Consider the following 14,065-nt stretch of genomic DNA (forward strand, 5'->3'; position numbering starts at 1 on the left):
TGAATTTGGCTCTAAGTGATTTTAAGTTTATTGAGTTTAAGTTTATTGAATTTATATACCACCCTTTTCCTGTAGGACTCAGGGCGGTTTACAAAGTATTTAAAAATGTCAATACAATACAAAAGTTAAAAAGAGTTAAAAATAATTAAATTTGATCCATGAAAAATATAAAACCCCAGTTAAAAACTCTCAGCCTGGGCCGGAAAGCTCAAAGAGCCAGGTCTTCAGGTCCCGGAGGAATCACCGAAGGTCGGGGGCAGTCCTAAGCTCCACGGGCAGCTGGTTCCAAAGGGCAGACGCACCCACTGAGAAGGCCCTCCCCCTGGGTGTTATCCGCCGGCAGTCTATTACCAGCGGCACCCTGAGAAGACCCTCCATGTGGGAGCACACAGGACGAAGGGAACTTGATGCCGGCAGCAGGTGTTCCCTCAAATATCCAGGACCCAAGCCATTTAGGGCTTTATAGGTCATCACCAGCACCTTGAATCTCACCCGGAGGGCAACCGGAAGACAATGCAGCTCGCAGAGTAGAGGTGTTACATGGTAGTATCGGGAAACCCCTATCACAACTCGCGCAGCAGCATTCTGCACCAGCTGAAACCTCCGAGTGGTCCTCGAGGGCAGCCCCATATAGAGAGCGTTGCAGTAGTCTAACTGGGAGGTCACGAGCGTAGGGCATCTCGGTCCAGATAGGGTCACAACTGGCACACATTTTCCACATATCTAATAAAAATTCTTTGTATCTAAAAGAAAATTCATCTGTAGTTCATCTGCTTAAGATGAACAGCAAGTTGTTCATATAAGAGATGAGCAATCTTAACCCTCTAAGAATAGGCAACTGATATTTCTTGTTGAAAGAATCTGCAATGACTAAATAATTAGCTGTAATTACCAGTTTGTGTCAAGAGACTTTATAAAATGATCTAAAATACTAATCAAGATCTGATTTTGTCAGTATGGTATCATAAAACAAAAAGGTTGTAGTTAATCCCACAATAAAAGTTATATATTTAAAAGGGACTTTACCTGATTTTCTTCTTCATCTGATCTTCTGAAGCAATTTATCTCAAAGGTTGTATGTGGATTCTGAAACTTTGCTCCATGTGCTTCTGGTAGACTGATGTACCTTATTTCACTATTACTTTTCAGAGCACTAAATCGAGGTAAAGGTAATTCTTAAACAATAGAAATAAATACAAAAGAAAAATGTTTAAATAATATTATATTGTTTAGCTTATCTATTGATCAAATGACTCCCTTTGACAATTAATTATATTACTAGGAAAACTAAATTATAGTACAGACCAAGTTAGTAAGAAAATACAAAGAGAAAGAACATTTTTGTATTTACTGAACTTTAAGAGATTATTTTACTCTATGATTATTTTTAAGAATCTATAAGCTTTCTTGACCACAAAAGCAAGATGGATCTGACAAATAAAAAGTAAACTAATTTGGAAGGAGGGTTGATAAACAAAAATGTAAATTAATTTGGGGAAGGGAATCTCCTTTTTCAGGAATAAATTCTTAGCTAACTTGAAATATTTAAATTATGTTTTCCCACCTAAAAACTTGCTTTATGTAGTAGGTACAGATAAAAAGTGAATGCCCACCAATATTAAAACACTAAATTTATGGAGAAGTTCAAAAATGTAGGTAACATTGCTGTGATAAAACTGGGCAAAAAGCTACTTCAACATAAATATGTTTTAGTGTTTCACATTAAGGCAAAATGAAATGCAATTTTGGGTTAAGGAGTATGCAAATGTATAACTTGATTTTCCATATCTGTACAAATATGCTTCCTGAAGTACTATATTTCTGTTTTTACTGTATGGGCGATGGGCCCAGATTTGGCCCGTGGGGTCACCCCAGAGACAGTGAACCCCCCACTGCCCCAGCCCACTCCAACCTAGCCAGGCACCCTGCAAGAATGAACAGGAGGTGACAAGTACTTGGGGGCTGGTGGTGCCCGGCAGTAACTGCAGCTCGTTCACCTTGTCCTGCCCTGCTCACCCAATCCCTCCCAGCCTTCCGTTGTCATGCCCAGTCTCTCCTCTCCTGGTCCTCACCTTGCCAGGCCTCTCCTCCCTTCACCTGGCCCATGCCTTTCTGGGTCTCAAGTCCCCTTGACTGATCCTCACCTTGGCGGGTCTCCCTTCCCCTCCCCTAAGCCTTGTCAGGCCTCAACTCCCCTCATCCGGCCCTCACCCGGCTCTTGCTTTGCCAAGTCTCTCCTTGGCCGGCCCTTGCCTTGCTGGACCTAACCTTCCCTTCCCTTGCTTGCCTCTCCTCTCCTCACCCGGCCCCGCTTTGCCAGGCCTTGCCTCGCCTCATCCTGCAGCAGCACTGGCACCACCAGTAGCAGTAGCCTTAAGGAAGTCAGCACAGCTGGGCGGCCCCTTGGGGAAGTAGGGCTGGGCTGGGCTGCAGGTCCCAGTCCCACGGAAGCTCGCGGGCCAAGCTGGGTGCTTGCCCTCCACTGCCCAGGGCTCTGAGGAACTCAGGGGATCATCAACACTAACTGGGAGCCCAGATCCTCCTCTGGGCAGGTTCGTGCCTGGCCTCCACCTCTGCTCGGGCCATGGTGTTCCATTTGCCCCATGCCCCAGGGTGCAGCTGTCGTTGCCGGGGTGGCTTGTGTCTTGCCGGGCACCCAGCCATTCCAGGATGCAGCTCTGCATCTGGTGTGAGTGCCGTGTTCACCTCTCTAGCTCCGCCATGCAGCAGAGAGGGTGACCCAGAGCCAGCCCCCGCCGATGTTCCACTTGTGTTGCTCCACACTCCTGTCTCCCTGCCTTTCATCCCACAGGCCAGGTGGCCGGCAGCAGGGATCTATCCCTTACCATTTGCTGCCTGACAGACACAAGACCAAAAGAGGGGGCCTGGCCTATGTACTGGGCAGCAGATGGGGCCTGGCTTGTGGGGTGAAAAGTGGGGAGATGAGAGACTGGAGCGGCCCAAGCTGAGTGCCAACGGGGGCCATCTCCGGGTCACCCTCTCCGTCACATGGCAGGGCCAGAGTGGTGAAGACGGTACTCCAGATGCAGAGCAGCAGTCTGGAATGGCCAGGTACCCAGCGATGTGTGAGCTACCCTATCAAGAAGGACAGTGGCGCCTAGAACCCTAGGGCTGAGGGAACCCCAAGGCTCGAGCAGAGAGGAGGCCGGGGGTGGAGCTGCCCGGAGGAGGATCCAGGTACCTGGTTAGTGTTGATGGTCCCCTGGGCTGCTCGGAGCCCTGGGCAGTGGAGGCTAAGCACCCAACCCAGCCCTCAAGCCCCTGGGGCTCTGAGACCCTGCAGCCCAGCACAGGTGACCCTCAATGTGAGTGACATGAAGCTGGCCACATCGAACTGGTCACTCTGCAGCCAAGCCCAACAAGCCACGCCCACCAGAATGGACAACCAGAATGTTTATGCGGCCCCAATGAAATTGAGTTTGACACCCCTGGCTTACTATGTGAACCACTTGTATTACTTATAAAAATATTAATGGATTTTGTTTTACTAAGAATTCATTTAGTCCTAGCTAGTTGCTCTGTTTGGGCTTTAGAAGGGTATGATAAGTTATGCATGCAGAATATTACATAATTGAAAAGTGTCAAAACCAAGAAGATATAAGTAATTTATAATAGCTTTTATGTCAAATTGGCTGACTTCCAACAATTTAATGAAATTGTTACTGAAATAACCCTGTTTTACAAATTTTGGGAAATTATCAACCTCGGAGATAAAATGTGGTAATTCTTACATATTTTGATTATATAAATTAGAAAACAGGTGATAAAGGTGCTGATCGGCTAAAGTTTTCAAGAAATTTCAAATAAAGATTTATACATAGGTGAGTATATTTGCCTACAAGGGAGGGAGGTGTCTAATGATCACGATGCCTCGTAATTTCTCAACAAAGGTAGAACAATGAAAATGATACCACATGGAAGTGTATAAATTTATTTTCCATTTGAGACCAAAGATTATTACCTAACTGTAATTTATTGTTTTTTTATTGTAAGGTACATTTGTCTTAGTCAGATCTACGCATCATATAGTTACATCTGGTGGCTTTGAAAGTATTATTGTCTAACATTTCCAAGGAACAGCTGATTGATATTTTCCTTCAGAAGCCAAGATGCCTCAAAACTGTGTAAACAATGCAGATTAACTCTGCTACATTTGTGGTGAGGTTATATTTGGATCTCAAAAGTGCAGTATGAAGGCAATGGTAAAAAGGCATACCACCTATATTTTGGATGCAAAATAGGGGGTCAGGACAAGAGTTGGGCCCCCTCATTATTGTTGCATTACATGTGCAACTTACAGTATCTTTGTCATTGGATAAACCAGAAGAAAAAGTCCATGCCTTTTGCTGTTCCAATGGTGTGGAGGGAACCCACCAATTCATAGTAGCGACTGCTCTTTTCGCATGGTTCCACCAATTGCAAAAGAGATTGCAAGAAAGACCATAGAATATGCAAACATTCCATCCGCACTGCATCCTGTACCTCATAGTGATGACTTGCCAATTCCAGACCCACCAGGATTCTACTCTCTAGACTCAGATGAAGATAATGAAAAGGATGCAACTTATCCATGTCAGCTTATGTCAGTGGATCCAAACTTTAGCCCACTGTATGCTCCTCTTGAACCACATCTAATTTCACAGGGTGAACTAAATGACCTGGTCAGGGATCTGGAATTGCCCAAGAGTAAGGCAGAGCTGCTGGGCTCCACATTACAACAGTGGAATAGAATAGAGCTGGAAGGGACCTTGGAGGTCTTCTAGTCCAGCCCCCTGTTCAAGCAGGAGAACCTATACCATCTCAAAAAAGTGACTGTCCAGTCTCTTCTTAAAAAACCTCCAGTGATGGAGCGCCCACAATTTCTGAAGGCAAGCTGCTCCACTGGTTAATTCTCCTCACTGTTAGGAAGTTTCTCTTTAATTCCAGGTTGCTTCTCTCTTTGATCAGTTTCCAACCATTTTTTCTTCTCCTGCCCTCTGGTGCTTTGGAGAATAATTTGATCATTTTAGTTGCTCTTCTCTGAACTTTTTCCAAGGTCTCTATATCTTTTTTGTAGTATGGTAATCAAAATTGATTGCACTATTCCAGGTGTGGTCTCACTAGGGTTTTATAAAGTGATACTAATACTTCTCATGATCTTGATTCTATGCCTCTGTTTATACAACGCAGTATTGTATTAGCTTTTTTGGCTGCTGCACACTGCTGGCTCATATTCAAGTGATCATCCACTAGGACTCAAAGATCCCACTTACAATTGCTGTTTTTGAGCCAGGTCTCACCTAATCTATACTTACCGTATACTGTTGATTTTTCCTGCCTAAATGTAAAACTTTGCTTTTCTCCACATTAAAACTCATTTTGTTGGATAGGGCCTGTTATCAAGATCTGTCGGGTCCGGGTGATTTATATTCGTCAAGGTTAGATAGGTGTTCTCTTGCTTATTTTAATTTTTGTTGTCTAGTTTGTCTTTCCCAGTATTTGGTGTTTTTTGTTTTGGTATGTTGTGTTATAATTTGTTTTTGTGTGAAGACTGATGCAACTTCAGGAAATTGCATACAAGTAGCAACTCAACTAAGATGCAAAATTATGCCATATAATTTAAACTATGGTTGAAAAGCTAGATTATGAAGACATATTGGGCCAATTGGACTGATTGTTCTTACCTGCATTGACCAAAATTAAAAGGACTAGTTGAAGTTTTAAAACTTTGGAAACCAATCTAGCTTAATATAAATTATCTGAAGTTTTCCTTACAGGAAATCCTCACTTAAGGTGCCTAATTAGTACTAGAATCTTTGGTGAGTTATGTGGTCACTAGGCAAAATGTCATGTAAGGATGCCTAGAGACAGCAGTGTTGGTAATCCTGGATGCAGTCATTAGGCTCATGCTTCTCCTTCCCTGTTGCAGTCATCTCCACTTCAACTCCCCCTGCCTATCTCTTCCACCTCTGCCCCTTTGGCCACTCCACATTCCATTGCCCCTGCCATTTGGCATTCCATCACTCCAATTGCCCCTGCATTCCATTGTCCCTGCCACCCTTCTGCCCTCCAACTCCCTGCACTCTGCAGTTCCTGCCAACCCCAAGTAATATTTGCCATCTTCTTCTTCCTGTTTTTGATGAGGATTGCTCAGACTGGCCTCTTTCACCAGCTGCCTCACTAAGGCCCAGCCCAGGTGTACTTCGTCAGCAGTGGGAGGAAGATGGCAAAGGTCAGCTGAAGCAAGAGTGCAGGGTGGCCAAAAGGGAAAACATGAGACAAGATAGGCAGGTGAGGGGAATTGAAGTCTACCCTGCTTTTGTCGTTTATTATTAGTTTTCTCTTCCCTCTTATGGTCATTTATATTATATTTTCTTTCACAGTATTTTGTATTTTTTTTACAAAACATAAAAACAATTTAATAAATATTTTAAATAAATAATGCAATGAAATTTTCCAAAGTAAAGCAATTAAGTATAATCAGTTACCCTTCTGAATGCTTTCTATTCGTACTGGGAGACCAGACTGTGCAGCAGCTATAAGCTTCAGAGCAGCATAAAACTGAGTACGACCAAAATAACCGGCATGTTTAGCATCACACAAGTCTATAATCTGAAAGATAAAAAGGAGGGATGAATATGAGCATATGCCAAAAATACTGGTGCTTACTGTGAAAGAATTACTGAAGCTACAAAAATATGTAGTTAAAAAAAAAACTGGCAGCAAATAAACCAGTGGTGCTGACATCTGGTTTACATTCTATAGCTTCAAACCTGCTATATTAAACAGAGAAATCACAGAGGAAATCCTCCTATATAAATATTTTGTCCTCTTGGCTCCATTCTCAGCAACATGCAATATATCTGTGGCTTAACCTCTGAACAATAAATCTGCCTAAATAGGGCAAACTAAATAAGTATTAAGGGCACCAGCAGGATCTTGCTCCTTTTGTTGAAAGGTGGAAACAGAATCACACCACAAACTCTGCACCTTTGTACATGCATGCAATATTACCATGTACAGTACAAAAGAGGGGGATTGCACGCAACGCTGCAAAGCTGCTTTAGTCACTCTTCTCCCCCAATGGACACTGATCATTACCTAGTTGGAGCATACACATTATATTTCGATGTTCATACACTTCAGCAAGCAGAAATGACAGTTTAAATGCCCCTCTCTAATGAATGGATAGATTGGAAAATGATTTCCTCATGTGAAGAAGAGATAAACATACTGGATTGTAAAAAATATTTCTATTCTCTTTTAAAAAAATAATTTCAATTTGGAAGTCCACAGGTAGTACTTAGGAATACTGCAGAAATTCTGCCACCTGCTTTGTGCCATTTTCTGTACTTGAAATTCTAGATTCTGTAATTCTAGATTATAGCAATCTTGGCTGTCATCTGTGAAATCCACAAGTTTCTACTAACAAAAGCAAAGTTCCAACCTTGGTCTTCTAATATATAAATATTTGCCAACAGTAATTTCTCAGTTTTGATTCTCAGTCACTATCAAAGTTAATTTTTAAGATTGGGATTTTGAGAGCCTGTTAAAGAAATTCTCATACAATGTCTACAATGGTGAATTTAGACATCTTCCATTTACCATCTTCCATTTTATTCTTTGATGTCAAGCTGCAAAGAATACCTATGCTGTGGCATCCATTACTACTTCTTAGCTTGCCTACAAATTCGGGGGGGGAGGGGGAGGAGGAAGAAAGAATGGAATGCAAGCTTCAGACATTGGACTACTAAGCCGTGAGAACCAAAGTCGCTCAAGAGTTGTTTACTGAGAACTGAAACACTCTCATAATAATTGTCTGACACTTCATTGGACAATGTGACCTGCACAATTAAGGGGGATGGAGAATCTATACTTTTAATATACTGATTTTGCTGCCAATAAACCAGAACTGGTTTTCATCTGTGCCAAAATGATGTGCTCAATAAAGTTTTGCATTAGAGACTGGATCATCTCAGCTATGCTTAATTCATTAGGTTCATCAGTCGGAACCTTGACATTAAACCAGCTCTCATTTCAAAATTCCAACTCCATTAAGGAGTCCTGAGTCCCTAGGCCCTATCCGGAGGGGTTGTAAAGACTCGGGGGAAGTTGCCTGAAACGGAGCGAAAGGGAGAGCAGCCGTCCAAAATCAGGACAGAGGCGACGGGTGTGACTCTAGTTGGGGCCCAGGGAGACCCTGGTGCCCAACCAGCTATTACCCACCTGAAAGTAAAAGTGGAGAAGTTGGCATCATTGGCGATGCTGGAGTGGACTGGTTCGACAGGACTCACTCGTGTGCCAGGAGTGGAAAGGTGGCGAGAAGGCACATTGAAAGCAGCCGAAGCCGAGTTCCCACTGGCCTACTTGGGACCAGAGTTTGCCCAGGACTACATATGGGAAGAGAGGAGGGCTTTGGAATGGGGAGGACTGGCAGAGTGAAGATATGTGACGACATGCAGCAGTCAATTGGTTGAGCAGCTGAGACAGATTCAGCGGCCTGGATGTGCAAGGAAAACCAACCAAAAGGCTGGACCTAACCCCCCCAAATGGGGTCTGGTCAATTTGTGGCAGCCACACTGACTCTTTTGCCTCAATCTAGACCAAAAACTATGACTGCTGCTGCTAGAACAACTAGTCTCCAACCAATTACCCCCTCAGAACCAGGCTTGATTCTGGGAGTTTGGACCACGAGCCCTCAACTTGGAGCAGCCACCGGTCAACTGCTGCCGCAGCTGCCAATGTTTGGTGCCCTGCCTTGGATGTTCCCATGAGATGGGATGGCCGCTGGGATATTGGGGCGCCCCGAGACCACAACAACCCCCACCAATCAAAGCCACCTTTGATAATCTAAGACAGACATGTCAAACACAAAGCCCAGGGGCCGGATACGGCCCGCGAAGTGGTTTCATGTGGCCCGCGAAGCCATCCTGGAAACAGTGAGGGAACGGCCCCCGCTGCCTTGGCCCCGGCCAGCCGGAAGCCAATGTACAATTTCGTGGTGGTCATCTATGCTGAAATACATTCAGTCTTAGCTCCACAAGGCCAGCTGGAAACAGTGAGGGACCGGCCCATGCCACGTTGGCACTGCCCCCTGGGTGCACACTGGGGAGGTAGCACCCTTTATGAGGAATTAAGAAATGCACCATCACCTGGAAGTGGCCAGCATATGACCCTGCCTACTTTGGGCAGGCTAGGGCCTGGGCAGCATTGTGCTTCTCTTCAGATTCGTGCCACCCGGCTCAGCCTCTCAGCACTGTCAGGAAAGTGCCCCACTGCCTGCCAAAACCGGGCAGGCTGGGGGGCTGGGCAGCATTGCACAGGTAACATCGACTCTCACGCTGCTCATGGCATCCCCTACCCCAGAGCCCACCAAGCCGGATATGTGAAGTAGGCGAAGGCCATGTGCTGGCCACTTCCAGGCAATGGTGCATTTCTTCATTCCTCACGGATGAAACTTCTCCAGCTGTGTTTCTTGCCTGTTTTTCTCCTTCCCTCATCTCAAATATTTTCCTACCACTCTGTTCTTGGAAGGAAGGAAGGAGAGGGAGGGTCTGAGGGAAGTCCTGCCTTAGTCCTGCCCTGCTGCCCTTTCACCATCCCCTTGCCCCCTCCTCCTGGCCTATCCTGGGGGGGTCTCCGATCCTATTGCTAAGGAAGCTTTGGATACAAAGCCAGGTCTCCTCCCATGGAGAGGGAGTGGGCCTCCCTCTTGACTTTGCCCTTGTACCCATCATGAGCAACCTGCCTAAGGAGAGCAAGCACAGCAGCAGCAGCCTTGAGGAGGAGGTAAGTGCAGCTGGGCGCCACCTTGGGGAAGTGGAGCTGGGCTTAGTGCCATGGGTTCTTGATGGCTGGGCTGGGCATTTGACCTCCATGCCAGCGTCCAACCCCCCCCCCCCAAGGCCTGAGAGGAACAGTGAGGCTCCTCCAGTGGACCATGCCTTGGCACTTGCCCTGGTCCCATCTTCTTCTGCCAGAGACCCTCAGATCTGTCCCACTCCTGCCCAGGCCCCCATTGGCACCCTTGATGCGAATGATGTAGAGCTGGCCACGCCCACCCAGTAGGCCACGCCCACCCGGCCCGCCAAGGGCAACTGCAATGCTGATGCGGCCCTCAATGAAATTGAGTATGACACCCCTGATCTAAGATATTCTATTGATTTTCCAGTTTCACATATAAGTATTTAGAAGGCAATGTGGTAATTGGGTTAAACAATAGTTCAGTAATACAATCTTTAGTAGGTATCTCAGGTTACATCATCAAATATTTCTTGTCTGTTTCCCTTAACATTTGCTATTTCATATTTAAGCTAACAAATTTCTAATTGTATCAAAAGTTAGTATAAACTTCATTACCAGATTTATAAATACATTTTTTTTGCTTATACATATCTTAATAAATCTCGATGAACAATCAATGTCCTGTTATTAAATTTTACCTAATTTTAATTTTTAATTATGTATTTCCAGTTTGACCTTTAATATCCATAGTATTTAACTTTCAGGTAGCCCAAATTTCCTTTATCTCACTACATAAAAATTATAATGTCTAAAATACACATATTAATTACTTAACTATATTCTTATTCTATTCCATAAACATTTTCTACTTCCCATCCTAATACATCACCACCTTGATAATAGAGTGTCCTTTATTAGTTCAAATCCATCATCTATATTCTCTGGGCTAGTGAATAATTCAAACCTGTTTTGTAATAGTTTACATTTCCCTTGTAAATCTAAATCTTCAATATTAAACAAATCCCTTATTTTTTTACTATTTTCCAACTATTTTAAATCTAGTAATCAAATTTCCCTTTGTCTCAAAATCTCCCTTTAGCCCACTAGCGGACAGTTTAGGGTCCTCTCTAATAAATCAAAAGGCCCCAGTTTTTCAACCTAATTCTAGCTTTCTTCTTTTGCCAACCAGCGCTTTTAAATCATCAGATAGATCTCCCTTCATTCTTGTATATATTATTTGAATCAAAGGAGACCATCTCATTGCCAATTTTCTGAAAGGTCTGGCCCATTTATAATCACTAGGCTGTCACCCTGATATCCCAGATCCCCGTGTTTGTTCTGATATAGTTGACTTCAATTTGATCTGGTCTTACTTATTTTCTCAAATTTGTTCTGGTTTGTATAGAAGGTCTTTTCCAGTTTTGCAGTTATTGTTTCGTTGTCTAGATTTTCAGTACACTGTGCTTATTCTTCTGTAAAGCCCTCTCTGCCTTGGTATCCACTTGTTCCACTCCTCGTTTTTTGAGTTAGTAGTAATTTATCTAACCTTGGCTCATATTTTTTAAGTTTGAGAGCAACACGTATGGCACTCAGGTCATCTGTTAGTTTGTTTCTGGTGTCAGATTTGACATAATTCAAAGCTGAAAACAGTTGCTCACAAGCATAAGATGATCCAAATGAAGTAAGGAAAGCAATCCTAAGTGCTTTCATTGACTTAAAATTATTTGGCAGAGAATTCCCCACTTTAAGGATTTCATGAGGCCTGGAGGAACATTGTCCATGGAGTCGCAATGGGTCGGACACGACTTTGCAGCTAACAACAAAGATTTCATTTTCAGAACTAACTGTGCTATCCTTTGTCATCCCTTCTATCTTCTCAAGTGTTTCACGCAGGTCACAGAATTTATTTTTCCAGATAGTTTTCTTGAAATTTCAATAGCTCCATTTCCAAATTCTCTAAATCTAACCAGTGTAACCCGTAGGAAACCTGGCTAACAGAAGAGGATGAATTAGTACAACTTCCAGGTTTTCAAGGATGGGCTTCCCCCGCCCAAAAACCAAAGAACAAAAGGCGACCCTCTGGTGGTCTATGTATTTTTATTAAGCAAGAATTGCGATGGCAGGGGGATAAACTATATAATGAAGATAAGTTTTCGATTTATTTTAGCTATGAAATTTAGATATGAGGAGTTTGAAGTAATATTGGTAAATGTATACATTCCTCCAAACACATCTGTCAGATCCCCCAAACCCTATTTTTTTATCTTGCATATATACTCTACTTTTGGGGCCTGCCATTCTGCTAGGAGGAGGGGGAGCTCTGCATTAGCTTGGGATAACTTTTGCTTTCTACTGCTTCCATCCTTTTTAGAAAGGAATGTGTCTCCCTTATCATGTAGATGGTTGCAAAGAAACGAAACCAGAGAAGACCTTGAGATGCACGCCAACTGTGCCAGTTACCCGCTCTTCAGATTGGATTGGCTGGATTTCAAATGGACATTATGGATTGGATTGGCTGGATTTCAAATGGACATTATGACTTTGGTGGGAGGAGGAATATTGCTTGCTTACCTATACTGTTTTGGCTGGCTTTTCCCCAGATCTTACCTTGACTTTCCTACTGTCACTGACCCCTTCATGGATTACTGCCTTGTCGTGGCGAAGGGGCTTGCGTAATTCAATGAAGCTATGAGCTATGCCGTGCAGGGCCACCCAAGACGGACAGGTCATAGCAGAGAGTTCTGACAAAACGTGATCCACTGGAGAAGGAAATGGCAACCCACTCCAGTATCTTTGCCATGAAAACCCTATGGACAGTACCAAAAGGCAAAACGATATGACGCTGGAAGATGAGCCCCTCAGGTCGGAAGGCGTCCAGTGTGCTACTGGGGAAGAGCAGAGGGCTAGTACTAGTAGCGCCAGAAAGAATGAAGCGACTGGGCCAAAGCTGAAAGGACGCTCAGCTGTGGATATGTCTGGTGGTGAAAGGAAAGTCCGATGCTGTAAAGATTTTTTCTCCATAGGAACCTGGAATGTAAGATCCATGAATCAAGGCAAGCTGGACGTGGTCAAACAAGAGATGACAAGACTGAACATCGACATCTTAGGTATCAGCCAACTAAAATGGACAGGAATGGGTGAATTTAATTCAGATGACCATCAGGTATACTACTGCGGGCAAGAATCCCTCAGAAGAAATGGAGTAGCCTTCATAGTCAATAAAAGAGTAGGAAAAGCAATACTGGGATACAATCCTCAAAATGACAGAATGATCTCAGTTCGAATCCAAGGCAAACCATTCAATATCACAGTAGTCCAAGTCTATGCCCCAACCACCGGTGCTGAAGAGGATGAAATTGACCGGTTCTATGAAGCCCTACAGCACCTTATAGAACTAACACCAAAAAATGATGCCCTTATCATCATGGGAGATTGGAATGCTAAAGTAGGAAGCCAAAAGATAACTGGAATAACAGGCAAGTTTGGCCTTGGAGTACAAAATGAAGCAGGGCACAGGCTGATAGAATTTTGTCAAGAGAATACGATGGTCATAGCAAACACTCTTTTCCAACAACCCAAGAGACGGCTCTACACATGGACATCACCAGACGGTCAACACAGAAATCAGATTGACTATATGCTCTGCAGCCAAAGATGGAGAAGCTCTATACAGTCAGTAAAAACAAGACCAGGAGCTGACTGTGGCTCAGACCATGAGCTTCTTGTTGCAAAGTTTAGGCTTAAACTGAAGAAAGTAGGGAAAAACACCAGGCCACTCAGGTATGAATTAAATCATATCCCCGTTGAATATACAGTAGAGGTGACAAATAGATTTAAGGAATTAGATCTGATAGACATGGTGCCTGAAGAACTATGGACAGAGGTTCGCAACATTGTACAAGAGGTAGCAACCAAAACCATCCCAAAGAAAAAGAAATGCAAGAAAGCAAAATGGCTGTCTGAGGAAGCTTTGCAAATAGCTGAGGAAAGGAGGGAAGCGAAAGGCAAGGGAGAAAAAGAAAGATACGCCCAATTAAATGCAGAATTCCAGAGAATAGCTAGAAGAGATAAGAATGCCTTCTTAAATGAACAGTGCAAAGAAATAGAAGAAAACAATAGAATAGGGAGGACCAGAGATCTTTTCAAGAAAATTGGAGAGATGAAGGGAACGTTCAATGCAAAAATGGGCATGATAAAGGACCAAAATGGCAGGGACCTAACAGAGGCAGAAGAAATTAAGAAGAGATGGCAAAATTACACAGAAGAACTATACAAGAATGAGCTTAACGTCCCTGATAATCACAATAAGGTGGTCACTGAC

The 14,065-nt window shown here is 43.6% G+C and overlaps 1 protein-coding gene across 1 annotated transcript in view; it reads right to left on the reverse strand.

The window, feature by feature from the left end:
- The window catches only part of REPS2 (RALBP1 associated Eps domain containing 2), a gene marked incomplete at its 5' end in the record, with an annotated part of 120,916 nt that overhangs the window by 85,445 nt on the left and 21,406 nt on the right, over positions 1-14,065 (reverse strand). Inside the window, 3 exons of the mRNA XM_083361282.1 lie at positions 1,027-1,153; positions 6,102-6,237; positions 6,489-6,612. Coding sequence (XP_083217408.1) covers positions 1,027-1,153; positions 6,102-6,237; positions 6,489-6,612 — 387 coding nt within the window. The remainder of the gene's footprint in view (positions 1-1,026; positions 1,154-6,101; positions 6,238-6,488; positions 6,613-14,065) is intronic.

Source organism: Vipera ursinii (genome assembly GCF_947247035.1).
Source record: "Vipera ursinii genome assembly, chromosome: 4".
Classification (NCBI taxonomy): domain Eukaryota; kingdom Metazoa; phylum Chordata; class Lepidosauria; order Squamata; family Viperidae; genus Vipera; species Vipera ursinii.